Source organism: Corylus avellana, chromosome ca7, assembly GCF_901000735.1.
Source record: "Corylus avellana chromosome ca7, CavTom2PMs-1.0".
NCBI classification, from domain to species: Eukaryota; Viridiplantae; Streptophyta; class Magnoliopsida; order Fagales; family Betulaceae; genus Corylus; species Corylus avellana.
Window position 1 is genome coordinate 24713396 of NC_081547.1, and position 16350 is coordinate 24729745.

At 32.6% G+C, this 16350-nt stretch overlaps 2 protein-coding genes across 3 annotated transcripts in view; one reads left to right on the forward strand and one right to left on the reverse strand.

Annotated features, from left to right (window-relative positions):
* The window catches only part of LOC132188049 (probable glycosyltransferase At5g03795), a 4953-nt gene extending 3058 nt beyond the window's left edge, over positions 1 to 1895 (reverse strand). The window contains exons 1-4 of the mRNA XM_059602463.1: positions 1088 to 1895; positions 825 to 955; positions 362 to 710; positions 6 to 207 (exon numbers count right to left, since the gene is read on the reverse strand). Of these exons, the coding sequence (XP_059458446.1) occupies positions 6 to 207; positions 362 to 710; positions 825 to 955; positions 1088 to 1852 (1447 nt within the window). The 5' untranslated portion in view covers positions 1853 to 1895. The remainder of the gene's footprint in view (positions 1 to 5; positions 208 to 361; positions 711 to 824; positions 956 to 1087) is intronic.
* A 5642-nt stretch (positions 1896 to 7537) lies between these two features.
* LOC132186852 (vestitone reductase-like) lies at positions 7538 to 10081 on the forward strand. 2 transcript variants are annotated; one of them, XM_059600951.1, is made up of 5 exons: positions 7538 to 7819; positions 8141 to 8674; positions 8979 to 9174; positions 9277 to 9407; positions 9797 to 10081. In XM_059600951.1, the coding sequence occupies exons 1-5, from the start codon at positions 7684 to 7686 to the stop codon at positions 9880 to 9882; spliced, it is 1083 nt and encodes a 360-aa protein (XP_059456934.1). In that variant the 5' UTR covers positions 7538 to 7683; the 3' UTR covers positions 9883 to 10081. The 2 variants fall into 2 exon arrangements, with proteins under 2 accessions (XP_059456934.1, XP_059456935.1); XM_059600952.1 differs by having other exon boundaries at positions 7539 to 7819; positions 9277 to 9445; positions 9797 to 9877.
* The last annotated feature ends 6269 nt before the right edge of the window (positions 10082 to 16350 follow it).

Below are 16350 nucleotides of genomic sequence, written 5' to 3' on the forward strand. Positions count from 1 at the left end.
ATAGCCATGCATGCGCCCTGCAAAGAAAGCAAGAATTGACCTCTGGGAAGGAGGTTTGCCTCCAAGATCTCTGAGAGGATTCCGAGCCAAGCGCACGTATGTTTCTGGAAGAGACACATCCTTGCCTAAAACAAAACCTTCTTTGACATCAGCATTGCAGAGGGCTCTTATGCACTTGGCCATGATTCGGTTTGTTTCCGCTGGGGCCTGAAGAAGAGAGGCCATATTAGAACATCAAGACTAGAGTTTTGGATGACATAAAAATGACATCAATTGAATTGTTGTCAGAAGATTTTTCTTGATTTAATTTCTTTTATGAAACGCATAAAGCAAAATTTGAAAGGAAGCGTGTAAAGTATACCCAATCATGACAAGCAACAAGAAAATGATCTGCTCCTCCAGTTCTGTTCCAGGAAGAATATTTTGCTGAAATCATATCCAAGTAGTTCCTCAAAAACTGTATAAACTTATCAAAGCTGTGCGAATTAGGTACATAAAACGTTTCCTCCAACATCAGAGAGCTAAAGGGTAAGTAAAAAAGATGGGCTTTTCTTGGGTCTCTAGTAATGAATTTTTTGTTAGCTTCCAGCAGCTTCATGAACCATCCCTCAGATGCATATATTCCGTTGAGTCGTGGCTGGTGCAATATGGGTTTTTCTCCTTCCCTGTAAATGTATACTTTGAGATTGTCTTCCATTAACTCATAGCTCCTGCAAATTTGGATTACATAAATAAACCAAACAATCAATAAGTTATTTGCATGTAAGATTGCAGCTACAAGAGCTTCTGCGCATTTTCAACAGAAATAGATGTGACTAACTCACCTTTTGAACATAGAAACATTCCTATAAATAGGAGCATAAAGATTTGGATCATTGTTTATGATGGGTGCATTCTCAATCAGTAGTCGTGCATTTAGTAGTTCCTGGTCAACCACTGAAGACCACTGTGGTGTCTGCAAACAAAATGAACAAAATAAGGAACAGGACTGAAGCAATTTTACTCTAAAACAAGTCAATCACCTTTAACATGATTGCCAAAAAGATCCCATATCCTAACATAACTTGAAGCTGAAGCTAAAACATACCGCGGAATGGGATGAAGCACGGCTCTGAAGCAATAAATCACCCATCTCGGATATTGAAACTACTGAAGAGGTTGGCAACTCCAGGCCTTTATTAACCTTGGGGACTCTGTTCAGGGAAGAATTCTTGCCTTTCCCAGATAATGGTGGAGAAGCTACATGTGGTGATGAATTCATAGGTGGTACTGCAGGCGAAGGGGATGCAAAACCAGCATCTGAGCTTTCAATATGTTCTGAAGTGGAAGTATTATAATCCTTTTCAATCTTATGTATTGAAAAGTCACTATCTGTAGTATAGTTGGTTTGATAAAATCTCTGTTCAGGTTCTCTAGCCTCCTCTGCTGCAGATCCATTATTTTCACTAGAAATATTATTTAGCTTTACCAAATTTTCAGGTGAAGAGTCCTTATCTAGTCCTAGAGAGTGGTTTGAGCCTCCATTTTTACCTGATAAAGAAGCATCCTTGGGGATGCTATCCCTTCCATTAGAAGTATTAGCTCTCTCATGAACAGAATATGTACTGTGGGAGTTTGAATCAATCAAATTCGTCATGTTACCAATAGACACAGATTGAGATGGTGAATCTCCATTCTGGAAGCTACTATTTCCCCCTACCGAAGCCTTACCAGCAGAAAATAAAGATGAGAGAAGATTACCATAAGGAAATTCACAATACTGGAACACTAAAATCACTGCAAACATCATGCCTATGAGCCATATCAATCTCCTAGCTTCCACCCGACATAAACATAGAAGTTCTCGACCCATTGTGAGAAACCACTCAGTTAGTTGTTGGCTGAATTTCAGTGAACGTACTCAACCCTGCACATTATTTCCAATCCCCAAGTTTAGTCAGAAAGAAAGCTCCTTTCCTACTTGCCAAACAGCTTAACAAAGTAACAAAAAAAAAAAGAATCACACACAGAACACCTCTGAGGATGTAAGAGATTTCACGTACATACACCCCATTGGAACTTAAGAATAACTTACAATTAAAAATTTTAGAAAATAAATATAGTAATTGGTTTTTCACCAATATCCAAGTTCAAATAAGTTAAGCCTTTTGTATCATATGATTCATATGAACATACCAACAGAATAGAAAAGCATTTAAAGTTTGTTTTTATTAATATCTATACTCAGAATCCAAACAGATTATAAGTAAAATTCATATGAAATCAAAATAGTTAACAGTAAGTCAACTACCTCGCAACAAAACACTGTTACATCCAATTTGCATGAATACCCACAAATCAACAGGCAAAAAGTAACTCCTACAGCTCCCAATGCGGAGAAATACAACAAAAGAAAATTCAGGATATTCAAATATCTACCAAAGCTTAATTTTCTCACCAAGCAAATAACATTGAACTCCTATGCAACGGCATGCAAGAAAAGAATATTGTTCATTCTTCGTTTTTGAAAAAAAAATTAATTAATTAAACACAAAAAAGAAACAGATTCCAAGACTTAGCTTGCATTTTATCAACTGGGTTTTTCACAAAACCTCCAGTGGTAAAACTATACACCAAATTTTCTTTTCTTTTCCCACACTTTCTTGGAAACCAAACACTCATTTTCTTGTTTTTATATGTACACTTCTACCGACCTTGGAAGATGACCAACCTGACACCAGGAAGTTCTCTGATTCTTTGAAGTGCTAAACCTGAACAAAGGACAAAAAGAGCCTGAGCCTGAGCCTGTGGTCCACTCGAAATCTCGAATATCGTACATAAAATGAGAAAGCTAACAAAAGGGTGGCCACACGGTTGCTGCCTTGATCCGATCCCTTTGTAACATGGAATTATAATAATAAGATAAATGGCCAAGATCATCAAAAACAAGTTAACGCAGAGAGTATTTTACTAGAAAAGAAAAAGAAAAACAATGTACGGTTAAATTACAAATAGGGTTCTATTGAAAGTAATTATTGCTAGTAATTTGGACCGACAATATTAAAGATATCATTTGAGATTTATGTGTTTAAATAAATTTAAATTTTGAAATGCTCGAACAAATGAGTCGAATATAAAATCTTCTAGCACAAATTAATAATAATTCAAACACATAATAAGCACTTGGCGGAGCCACTTGAGGCTTTTGGGGTGCCACGAAAGCTTTTTTTTTTAAAAAAAAAATTTCTCTTCTACTTACGCAAGTTACCACTCGATACCCTCAAAAAAATTTTATGATACTTCCAATATAAATTATCTGGCTCCGCCTATACTTAAATACTAGGCCTATGATCATACTTGGGTCATCTTTGTTTATGGAGTCTTTGATTTGGTCTGCATCACTCACATTAATTAGAAGCACATTTAATTCAGTTACGCATTGAGATAGGATTGCCTATATATATATATATAGTTGATTTTCAAATAATATGTCATTATCTCATGAGTTGGTGATATATTTTTCAAAATAATAAATTTGGGTTATTAATTACCTTTTTTTCTTCATCAATTACAACGCATTGTTCTTTTGCCTTATGAACTAGGGGTGCAAAGGCGGGCGGTTTTTAACCGCCCGCTAACCGCTAACCGCTATAACCGCCAACCGCCTAACCGCCTAACCGTCTAACCGCATTAACCGCCTAACCGCCATAACCGCCTAGCGGTTAGCGGTTATTGGGTCTACTAACCGTAACCGCTAACCGCCTTTTTATATAATATATTTTTATAATTATAATTATAAAAATATTTATATACATATAACATAATCACTTGATCATTAAATCACAATTTTTTTTAAAAATAATTAAATCACAATTTGAGTATTAATATATTATCACTATAATTTATATGATTATATCATATAATCACTTGATCATTAAATCACAATTTTTTTTTTAAAATAATTAAATCACAATTTGAGTATTAATATATTATCACTATAATTTATATGATTATATCACATGAGATTGATTATTAAATCATTTGATTATATAATAACAAATTATGCATATATAATATGACATAACTCATAAGTATACTAATTCATACTAATACAACAATTAAATATCTAGAGACTTATTTCCAATGTATGTTATAAACTTATAAGTCTATATATGTTATAAGTCTATATAAGTCTACATATGTATATGAATAATATAAATGTATAATATCAAATTAAGTAATTGACATTGGATTAAACAATGACCAATGTGTTACTTATAAACACAATTTAAGTATTAATGTATTATCATTATAATTTTAGTAATTTATATATTATCACTATAATTGATATGATTATATCACATGATGACTTGATCATTAAATCATATGATTATATAATAATAAATAATACATATATAATATGACATAACTCATAAGTCATAAGTCTACAAGTTAATCATATGATTAATGTACAATGATAATCACAATTGATTCAATTGAATTAAACAATATGTTACTTATAACTACAAGTCTACAATTTAATTAAAGCATTATTAGATACTTTAGGAATTTAGGATTTAGGAGTTTGAACATTGCCATTTACCATTAGATATTAAGTTCAATTCAAAGAAAAAAGATTATAAGTAAATATGATAAGAATTTAAATAATTAATCATATGAATCATATGATATAATTTAATGAGACTATATGATTATATAATATCAAATTAAGTAATTGACATTAGATTCAACTATGTGTTACTTATAATCACAATTGAAGTATTAATGTATTTTTTGAACATTTTTTAGAAAAAGAAATTTAACCATTTTTTGAAAGAAAAAAAAAAAGAAGAAAATTAACAATTTTGAACAATTTTGAATTTTTTTTTTTATTTTTTTTTTTATTTTTTATTTTTATATATATATATATAATTGCTTATAGTTATATTATATGCATATTGAATAATATAAATGTATAAGATAAATATTTAACTATATGATCCAATTACAATTCCAATACTTAATCAATTATTCATGTACAATGATAATGACAATGTGATTCATATAATATCAAATTAAGTAATTGACATTGGATTAAACAATGTGTTACTTATAACTACAATTGAAGTATTTTTGTTTGTTTGTAAGTTTATAAGATCAACACTTAATCATATGATCCAATGACAATTCAAATATTTATAGCAATTGGGCCCAAGAATATATTAAAAATACAAGAAAAAAAAATGAGGGTAAAAAAAAGCCCAAAAAGCCAAAAAAAAAAGCCCAATGTTAAAAAAGCGGTTAGCGGGCGGTTATCTATTTCACTAACCGCTAACCGGCCACTAACCGCTAGGCGGTTAGCGGTTGCGGTTAGTGAAATTTACTAACCCTAGGGCGGTTACGGTTAGCGGTTATTGCCACTAACCGCTAACCGTAACCGCCTTTGCACCCCTATTATGAACTGACAATTCTACTACCCGATCCTATCAAACTACTATTTTGTGCCCAAAACTCCTTTCCGTCAGTAAAAGGCGTTAATTAAAACGGTCAACCAGTCAAGTGCGTCCCACATGCCATCTTGAAATTTTCTATTCCACTGTTACCCACAGTAGGGTTATCAGTTCATGGAGGCAAAGTGACAATGCGTTATAGTTGATGGGGAAAAATGTTGGATAAAAAATTTCAAGATGGCATGTGGGACGCAAGTGACTGGTTGACCGTCTGAGTTAACGCCTTTGACTGATAGAATGAGGGTTTTGGGCATCAAATGGTAATTTAATAAGATCATGTAGTAGGGTTGTCAGTTCATAGGGGGAAAAGGTAATTAGTAATCACTCATAAATTTTATGAAATGATGATACATCATTTGAAAACTAACTATAAAAAAAATAAAAAAAATAAAAATTAGGGTAAAGTCAGACGGATCTATGCACAAATTGGGGTGGGCCACGGTTTTACAATTTTATTTTTATTAATTTTACTTTTAAAATTTGCATTTGAAACAAAATCTTTTGTCCAAAAATTTTTGTTTGGCATAGACCCATAAACAAGATCAAACTTTTTAAGAATACATTGGGCCTCTCAAACAAGAAAGTCCGTGTGACCATAATGCACCAAACACATGAATTAAAATGCCCTACGTATTTCCCCAAAATTCATATTGTTTTCTAGGGTGCAATGTAGATAGGAGGAGAATACAGTTTTTCGTAGAGGTAAAGGTGAGGTTTGCTTAATTGTTTGCCGCACCCCAATTCAATCATAGATGATTTTCGGAATTTAGGAGAACGTCGAGTTCCATTTTAATAGGTGATTGAATTGAAAATTGAAATATTTTAAGAAACAAGTATTTTGTATCTTTTATTTTGCTTATGTTTTCTCTACACTTAATGAATACTAAATTTATTTTTTATATGTTGATAATATTTAATATTAATATATTTATCATTCGCTCTTTGGCCTCCCCTATTTTAATATATACAATGTCCCCTAAAACTTTCAATTGTAACAATGTCCACCCCAAAATACTAAAACATTGTCAATGTCCCCTTAATGACGAAACTACCCTTAGTAAAATAAATAAAAATATATATATACTAAAACTTCTAGAAAAAACCTAAAACCTAAAAAAAAAAATAAAAAAAAAAGGGTGGCCAATATATATATATTTTTTTTAAATCCTAATTATACGAAAAAAAAAGAAAAAATTTCGATTTTTTTTTAATAAAAATTGATTTTTTTAATTTAAAAATTTTGTTTAGTAAAATAAAATTTTTCGTTTTTGAAAACATAATTGTTTTTTTTTTTAAAAAAAAAAATTAAATTAAATAAAACTTTCCATTAAAAAAAAATCGTTTATAGTTTTTTTTTTTTAATTAAGATTTTTGTTTTAAAAAATTAATTTTTTTTTCATATTTATAGGGGCATTATTGTCCTATTGAGAAATTTATAATTATATTTTTATTTTTTTGCTAACTTTAGGGAACATTGACAACGTTTTGAGAGTTTGAAGGTAACATTGTGACAATTAAAAATTGAGGAGACATTATCATGCAATGCATCAGCCGCTTTTATGAAAAGTTTAAAGGAGACATTATCACAATTAAAAGTTTAAAAGTGACATTGTCACAATTATTGAGGTCAATTGAGGATTATACGAAGCAGCCACCGCTCTTATGAGTTTAAAGAAACATTAACAATTAAGTGATAATTTAAAAGAATATCTCTCATACTACTATTCAATCGCCTAATTAAAAAGTGACTAGAGAAAGGTGAGTGTGTGGTGTGATTGTGAGGTGTCCATGTGGTGCCTTGTCAAGTGTTATAGACTCTAAAGATCAAAATTTATCCCAAGATAGGTGAGTGTGTGGTGTGTGGTGTGTGGTGCGTGGTGTCCTCTCAAAGTGTCATATAATTGTCGTCTAAAGTAAGGTAATTGTTTGTCTTGAATCGTGATAATTATGAGCTAATAATTTGTATTACGTATTCATGTCTAATCACTTAAAAGAAAATTACATTTTCCTCACGCTTTCTTCAACAACAATTCCATCCAATGTCCCAAGACTGTCGGCTGAAATGACACAAAATGAGATGTTGCATTTTCTAAAAATAAAAAATAATTAAAAAAACCCTAAAACTTTAAAGGGAGGTCAGCAAAGCAAAAGAACCAACTCGAAAAAATTGCAGATATCTGGGAAACTATTTTTGATGGTGCAGAGAGAGATGGAAGGAGATAAAGGTCTGGTATGCGTTACAGGTGGTACCGGGTTTATAGGATCATGGCTCATCATGAGGCTCCTTGATCGTGGCTACTCTGTCCGAACCACCGTTAGATCTGACTCTGGTAAGCCATGCCCGATCTAACAGATCTTCATCTTCATTAATGAATATTCATAAGATCAAGAAAAACATGTGGGATTCCTTTTTGGGTATATATATATATATATATATATATATACTATTTTAGTATTTCTTTTTGTCAATGGTGGTTTTATTTTATTAATTTTTTGCTCAGAAGCTTTTGGGAGATATTAAATTCACTATTTATTTTATTTCTTTTTGTCAACCCATGTTGTAAAGCCGGATCTTTAATTCGTACATGTCGTTAAAACATGTTATTGTTACATGCAATTCTTTATCCATATAATTTTTGATGCGTGAGTAGAGCAAAAGAAAGACATCAGCTTTCTTACAAGTCTGCCAAGAGCATCAGAGAGGCTCCAAATCTTCAACGCAGATCTCAGTGATCCACAGAGTTTCAATGCACCCATTGAAGGATGCACCGGCGTTTTCCACGTTGCAACTCCGGTTGATTTTGAAGACAGAGAGCCTGAAGAAATAGTTACAAAAAGAGCAATCGATGGAGCGCTGGGTGTCTTACAAGCATGCTTAAATTCCAAGACAGTGAAGCGAGTTGTATACACTTCCAGTGCATCAGCTGTTGTATTCAATGGCGATCAGGAGGTTGATGAAATGGATGAGAGCTTTTGGAGCGACGTAGATTTCCTCAAAGCTCCAAATCCAACTGGAAATTCAGGCTCCTACATGATTTCAAAGACATTAACTGAAAGGGCAACCCTTGAATTTGCAGAAAAACATGGATTGGATGTCGTAACCATAATTCCTTCCTTCGTTGTCGGACCCTTCATTTGTCCGAAGTTCCCAAGCTCTGTTCGTGCAATCTTGGCTATGGTCTTGGGTATGTGTGTGTATTTTTTTTTTTCTTTCAAAACTTACTATTTAGTAGATTGTTATATATATACCTCTGTTTTTTTTTTTTTTTTTTCCAATTTATACCCCTGTTTTTTCTTTAAATTTTTTTTTCAAAGAATCAAGCATATATATTTTTGCAAATTCCATCAAATAACATCGTACACCTTAAAGACTTTATCGAATACATGTATTTCTAGATGATCTCCTTCCTAAGGAATCTCTATAATTTCTTTTGTTATTACAATAAAAGAGTATTTGATGTGAATTAATAACTTATAATGCCTCTGCAGGTGACAAGGATCAATATAGTTTTCTTCTCAATGCATCATTGGTCCATGTAGATGACGTGGCCAGGGCACATATTTTTCTCCTTGAATGTCCTACTGTAAAAGGAAGGTATAATTGTTCATCAGATGTCGTCACAATTGAGCAGATGTCTCAATTTCTGTCAGCTAGGTACCCAGAATTTCAAATACCAACATTAGAGTGAGTTCAATTACCCTTCACTATTTATTACATAAACTAAAATTTATATATATATATTTTTTTTCCCTTTAATCTCAAAATTATTTCTTCCCTTTTGTGCAGTTCTTTGAAGGAAATTAAAGGGTATAAAATACCGAGTCTCTCAACAAAAAAGCTGTTAGATTCTGGCTTCAAATACAAGTATGGGATCAATGAAATGTTCGATGGAGCTATTCAATGCTGCAAAGAGAAGGGTTATCTCTAGTTCAATTCTGAATCTGCCATTGGTTTGGTTTGTGATATATATATATCTGTGTGTGTGTGTGTGTGTGTGTGATTCGATATGTGTGTGTGTGAGGTGTGTGATTCGCCACCAGCCTTTATTTTTTGATTTTTTTTTTTTTTAAATTCGGGGAGGGTAAAACTAAAACAAAAAGTTTTTAGGGTGTAAAAAAATATTTTAAAAGGTTTATTTCGTAAAAGCCTATAATTTTGAGGAGATTTTTAAAATTTAAGGGGGACATTGGCCTCCCAAGCTAAGCTATAGGTTTGCCCTTGCACCGTAAGAAAAAACTAGAGCACATGTGGTGTCGTTTTTCAGTGTTCTAGATTTGGCTTAATAATTGCTTTCTACTCAATACAGAGATGGCGTATACATTATCAAATGTGAGATCTAAATTCCGGTACAATATGAATAAGAGCAATGTTGATGAAGCTTATTCCTGCTAGATTTGCTTCTTGGAAGATTGTGAATATGGTGTGCCTTTTCCTTTTGTTGTTATTGTAGTTATCAATGTGGGTTTTGTGAGTGCATTTTCTGGGTTTTCTAATGTCTTCATGTTGTACCTAATAAGAGAGATACATGGTATCATTTTATGCCATTTGCCAAGCTGTAGAAGATTCTTTTAAATACAAACTTTTGCTGTTGTCCTGTTGTAAACAAATTAAGCTCCGGTCAATGGTGCTCTTTCGTGGGAGTCGTGACCTTAATTGATTGTTGTGCATACACTTGTGAGGTTTGTACTCCACATTGAGAAAATATATATATATATATATATATATATATATATATATATATATATAAAAAAAAACAATAGTGGTTAATATATATAAGTGGATCAAACCCCATTAACTTAAGCTTTTATGCTAGAAGTAGTATCATAATACGTATATTAATTTACTCTTATTTGACTTCCTTAGTGATTCTCTCCCCAACATTGATAGATTGTATTCTCACAATGAAATCTCCAATTCTTTAACTTATTAGAGGTACCTCACCTACCGAGATGGACCAAATCCCTGCATCATACAGAGAGGGGGAAAACACTTCCTCTTGAAATGTTCATGCAAGTCACGTTATCAACCAAAGATTCATTTTGTGAGAAGGGATTTTGATTTGTTTATGTGGGACAAAAGTAGGCAACAATGTATATTATCGAGTCTAAGTTAAGTATTGAATGTTTAAATTTGACTCATTTAATTTTATTTCGAACATGAGTCAAGCTCAAGCATATCACTGAGCTAGATGTTTTATTCGATTTTGGCTTGCTTGTTTTTGAACGAATTTGAGTTTGTTTACAAAATATTCAATCAACTTATTCACTTCTTATATAAAGTAAATATGGTGATTTTTTTTTGTAAATTTATATTAATTATTATTATAATTTGATCATTTAAGTTAATTAAATAAATTAACTTGGACCTTAAATAATTCAATCTCGAGTTTATATGTATGTTTAATAGTATGTGTTAAAACATTTTTCGTTCTATTAGTTTTCTATTGGTGTGATTTGCACGTTCTTCGAGACATCCATGATCTTGAATCTTCGCATTCCTGCAAGACAATAACCAATTAAGAGAACTCGTTGGCGGGTCTCACTCCGATGCTAAGTCAGTCTCTGAGAGAAGAGTATGTCCAATGCCCAATATTTTAGTCTAGGGTTTGTACTTGGTGTAAGGACCTATTTATAGGCTAAATCTTTTAGTTTGGCCTTGGGCCCAAAAGAAAGCATTCCACAATTTTTTGTTTGGCCTAGACCCATAAAACCAGTACAAAAATTTTAAGAAAACATTGGGCATTTCAAACAAGAAAATTTGTATATATGACTATAATGCTCTAGACCCATGAATTAAAATGTCCTACGTATTTCTCCAAAATCCGTATTGTTTTCTAGAGTGCAGTGTGAATATGAGGAGAATGCGGTTTTTCGTAGAGCTAAGGGTAAGGTTTGCTTAATTACATGCCACACCCCAAATCATAGATTATTTCTGGGATTTAGGAGAATGTCGAGTTCCATTTTAATAGGTAATTGAATTGAAAACTGAAATATTTTAAGAAACAATTATTTCGTATCTTTTATTTTGCTTATATTTTTTTAACACTGAATGGATACTAATTTTATTTTTTATATGTTGATTTAATATTTAATATTAATATATTTACCATTCATTCTTTGGCCCCCTATTTTAATATATTTCTCATTTATACTTGGATCATTGTCGATAAAAATTCTTAGTTCTGTCATGAGGAAAAGTCCACATATCCCCTCAAACTACTACAAAATTGACAATGTCCCCTCAAACTACCAAAACATTGTCAATGTTCCCCAGTGACAAAACTAACATTAGTAAAATAAAAACAAAAAATACTAAAACTTCTAGAAAAAAACCTAAAATTAAAAATTTAAAAAAAAAAAATTATCCAAGGGGTGGCCAAATTTATATATATATATATATATAAATCCTTTTTATAAGAAAAAATAAATGAAAATTTTCGATTTTTTTAAAAATTAAAATTGAAAATATTCGTTTTAAAAAATAAAAAATTTCGTTTAAAAAAAAAATAAAAAAGTTCATTTTTTGAAAGATAATTTAAAATAAAATAATTTTTTTTTAGATAAAAATTAAAAAATTTTGTTTTTTTTTTTAATTATTTATTATTTTTGACTTTATAAGGGTATTTTTGTCTTGTTGCAAATTTTATAGGAGCATTTTTATCTTTTTGCTAGCCTTTGGGGACATTGACAATGTTTTGGTAATTTCAAGATGACATTGTCACAATTAAAAATTTGGAGGAACATTATCAATTAGATGGTAATTTAAAGGGGCATGTGATCTTTCCCACCTTAAACTATTACCAAATTGATTAGTTCAAAAAGTGACTAGAGAAAGGTGTGTGTGTTGCGTGATTTGTGAGCCGTCCATGTGTCTTTTCAAATGTTATATGGTTGAAAGATCAAAATTCAGCCCAAGAAAGGTGAGTGTGTGTCATATAGTCGTAGTTTGAAGTAAGGTGTAGTGCCCCGACTTTACTTAAAGAAAGGCGAAAGTGGAAATTTCCAATTGCCACTAAGCACTACTATCTCTACCTCAATAGCATTAGAGATTATAAATCTTGTAGCGAAAAAATTTGTTTTTTTCTTATGTAACCCTTACAAAACATATCATAGCTGATAACAAGACTTCTATATTAAACAGATTTATAAATTGTACTTTACAAGACAAAAAAACACACTAGTCAAAAGTGCAACAGACGGCACATAGGTAAATGTACACCAAAAGTACCGAGAATATGTCTAACTATAGATACATTTCAAAATATGGACATCTTCATGATATTTTACAACAAACTAAGGCACCAAAAAGCCTTATCCATAGTAACCTAGGCAAGCATATAGATCATCTTCACCATCTTCTACATCTGTATCAACATCTATGTAAATGTGGTGTAATCTCTCAATGTTCAACATTATGCAAAAACATGTCTCTTAAAATCATCATTTTGTTCTCATAATCATCTCCTTTCATTTCGCAACTTATTTCAACACATGTAAAAATAATTGAAAGCATATAATCATGTTATTCAAAAAATATTCAGGCTCATGTAATAATCATACTTCAAAAGCTTTATAAAATAGTATCAGTCTCAGTAAGTAATTATACTTACTAAAATAGTATCATTCTCAGTAAGTAGTTATACTTACTAAAGGATTTGGCTTAGGTGCGGTAGTGGAAAACTACTGCACCTACGGTAGCCCAAAACGACCCAGTTTTGGGCAATAAAAAATTAATATTTTTAAAGAAAAACAAAAATAAAAATTTTAAATTTTTTTTTTAAAAAAACTAATAAAAATAAAAGAAAAAGAAAAAGAATAATTAAAGGGGTGGCTCCAGCCACCCCCATGGCCGGTTTGGGGGTGGATCTACTATTCCCTCATGGTTGTAACCGCCACCCCAAAAAAGGCCAAATGCCAAAAGAAATAAAAATAAATAAACAAGTAACAATGAATAGTAAAAAAAAAAAAACCTTAAAAGGTTTGGGTGGTCAAAATTCCTGGCGGCCTCGAGGGTTTCGCCACCCCTATGGTCGGTGCATGGGGTGGGCCTAAAGTTCCCATATTAAGGGGTGGTCCTACCACCCCAAAACTTTTACCCTTGGCATTTGGCTTTTGGGGGGTGGCCTATCTCACCCTTGGCCATAGGGGTGCTTCTTCGCCACCCCCCATATCGGCTTATAGGGTGGTCAAACCACGCCAGCTCCTTGACATGGTCCACTATCCCAAAAACCCAAAAATTTTTTTAAAGTTTTTTTTTTTTTTTGAGCCACCCCTTTAATTATTCTTTTTCTTTTTCTTTTAATTTTATTAGTTTTTTTAATATTTTAATATTTTAATATTTGTTTTTCTTTAGAAATATTAATTTTTTATTGCCCAAAACTGAGTCGTTTTGGGCTACCACAGGTGCGGTAGTTTTCCACTATCGCACCTAAGCCAAATCCGAAACAATGGATATATCCTTTCATAATTTCATTCTTTTGACCTCTATATATATATATCATAATAAAACTCCCTCTAATAAAGTCTTCATTGAAACTGTCAATGGCTTCAAAAGCTCAACCACACTATCTTGTCAGCAATTTGCCTTCTTAATATATATTGAACTATCAAAGAAAAAAGAAAAAAATCCGATAATTAACTCCAAATCGGGAGAAAAAAGAAGAAGCGTCATTTTTATTTTTTTTTTAAAAAAAGGCCATTGTTTGTGCGGGTCGCTGCAAAACCCGTCTTCTCCAAAAACTACTCCGCCTGCCGACCGAACTTATGTCGGTAGTGAAATGTTGTACCGTCTACCGGTCACCGGTTGTCGGTGGCGACTCGGCGTCGGCATGGTGGACGGCCAATGGGCGGTAGGCGGCTGATGTGCACAACCCTAACTAGGACACCACTTCTAGTCCAAAAGCTTAATTAAGCTAATGAGCTTAGGTCTACTTAGGTATATTAACTACTCTTTTAGTTTATACTTTTCCAATGTAGGACACAAGCATCACAAGTGCATATATATATATATATATTACCGAAGTGGTCCAAAACAAGAAAAAAAAAAAAAGGCCTAAATTATTATTATTTTTTTAACGAATTTAAAGATAAAATTACTATTTTTTTTTTTTCTAATTGGTTGTACTAATATGTTATTGATTCTATTGTTAGGTTTATTGGTCTCTATATACACTTCCTTCATGTATAGTTTTCGGTGTGATTCATATATGTATTCATGATATCAAAGAAACAACTTACAATATTATTAAATCACAAAGAAAACAGAACCATCTTTCATCTTTGTCAACATCAAGATCAGGAGAGGAAGATAGAGGAAGCGTATCAATTGGGGTAAGTGATATCTTCACTCTCAAAGTACAAAGTATTAGGCAGCAAAGTGTCAACGTTCTCCACCACACACAAAATGGACCAATCTAGCTACATATATAGTGCCTCCTTCCCATTGACCATTTACCCAGTTCATCACTGACATTGCTTTGTCAAATAATATTCCACATATATATCCGTCTAATTAATTTGTTGGCTTGTACTGCTCAGAGAAGGGACCACATGGACAGCCTGATCGCTAGGAAATGATTAGCTTATCTTATATAGACTACTTCCTACCCCAAAGTTGAGAGCCCCTCCATGTGCTAGCTAAGCGGTTAGCAGAGATGGTTAATTGATTTTACTAAACAAAATGGACCAATATAGCTATATATATAGTGCCTCCACCCCATTGACCATTTAGCCGGTTCGTCACCGACATTACTTTGTGAAATAATATTCCACATATATATCCATTTAATTAATTTGTTGGCTTGTAGTGCTCGGAGAAGGGACCATGTGGACAGCCTGATCGCTAAGAAATCAATGGCCTATCTTATATAGACTACTCCCTACCCCAAAGTTGAGGGCCCATCTATGTGCTAGCTGGTCGGTTAGCGGAGACAATTAGTTGATTCTACGAAACAAAATGGACCAATCTAGCTATAGATATATAGTGCCTCCTCCCCATTGACCATTTAGCCAATTCATCACCAACATTGCTTTGTGAAATAATATTCCACATATATATATATATATATATATATCCCTTTAATTAATTTGTTGGGTTGTACTACTCGGAAAGGGGACCATATGGACAGCCTGATCACTATGAAATTATTGGCTTATCTTATATAGACTACTCCTTGTCCCAAAGTTTAGAGCTCGTCCATGTACTAGCTAGGCGGTTAGCGGAGACGGTTAGTTGATTTTTCTAAACAAAATGGACAAATCTAGTTGTAAATATAGTGCCTCCGCCCCATTGACCATTTAGCCTGTTCATCACCGACATTGCTTTGTGAAATAATATTCCACATATGCATTTGTCTAATTAATTTGATAGCTTGTACTGCTCAGACAAGGGACCATATGGACAACCTAGACTACTCCTTGCCCCAAAGTTGAGGGCCCCTCCATGATGGTCCCTTCTCCGAGTAGTACAAGCCAACAAATTAATTAAACGGATATATATGTGGAATATTATGTCACAATGCAATGTCGGTGATGAACTGGCTAAATGGTCAATGGGGAGGAGGCACAATATATATAGCTAGATTGGTCCATTTTGCTTTGTAAAATCTAAAAAACGCTTAACAGATAAATATCACAGTTTATGCGGAATTAACAGATGTACCCAAATAATCACTAAAATGTGAACAATCACACACAAGGACTTTGGTGACGAAAATGAAACATTTTCTTTGGGTAATTTTCAGCTGACATTTTTTACCAAAGCTATGTTAAATAGACTATTGCTTCCGTAATTTATGCTATATATAGCAAGCTATACATACACGTCATTAACACTGAACTACCGCATTCAGCATGCTTGCTT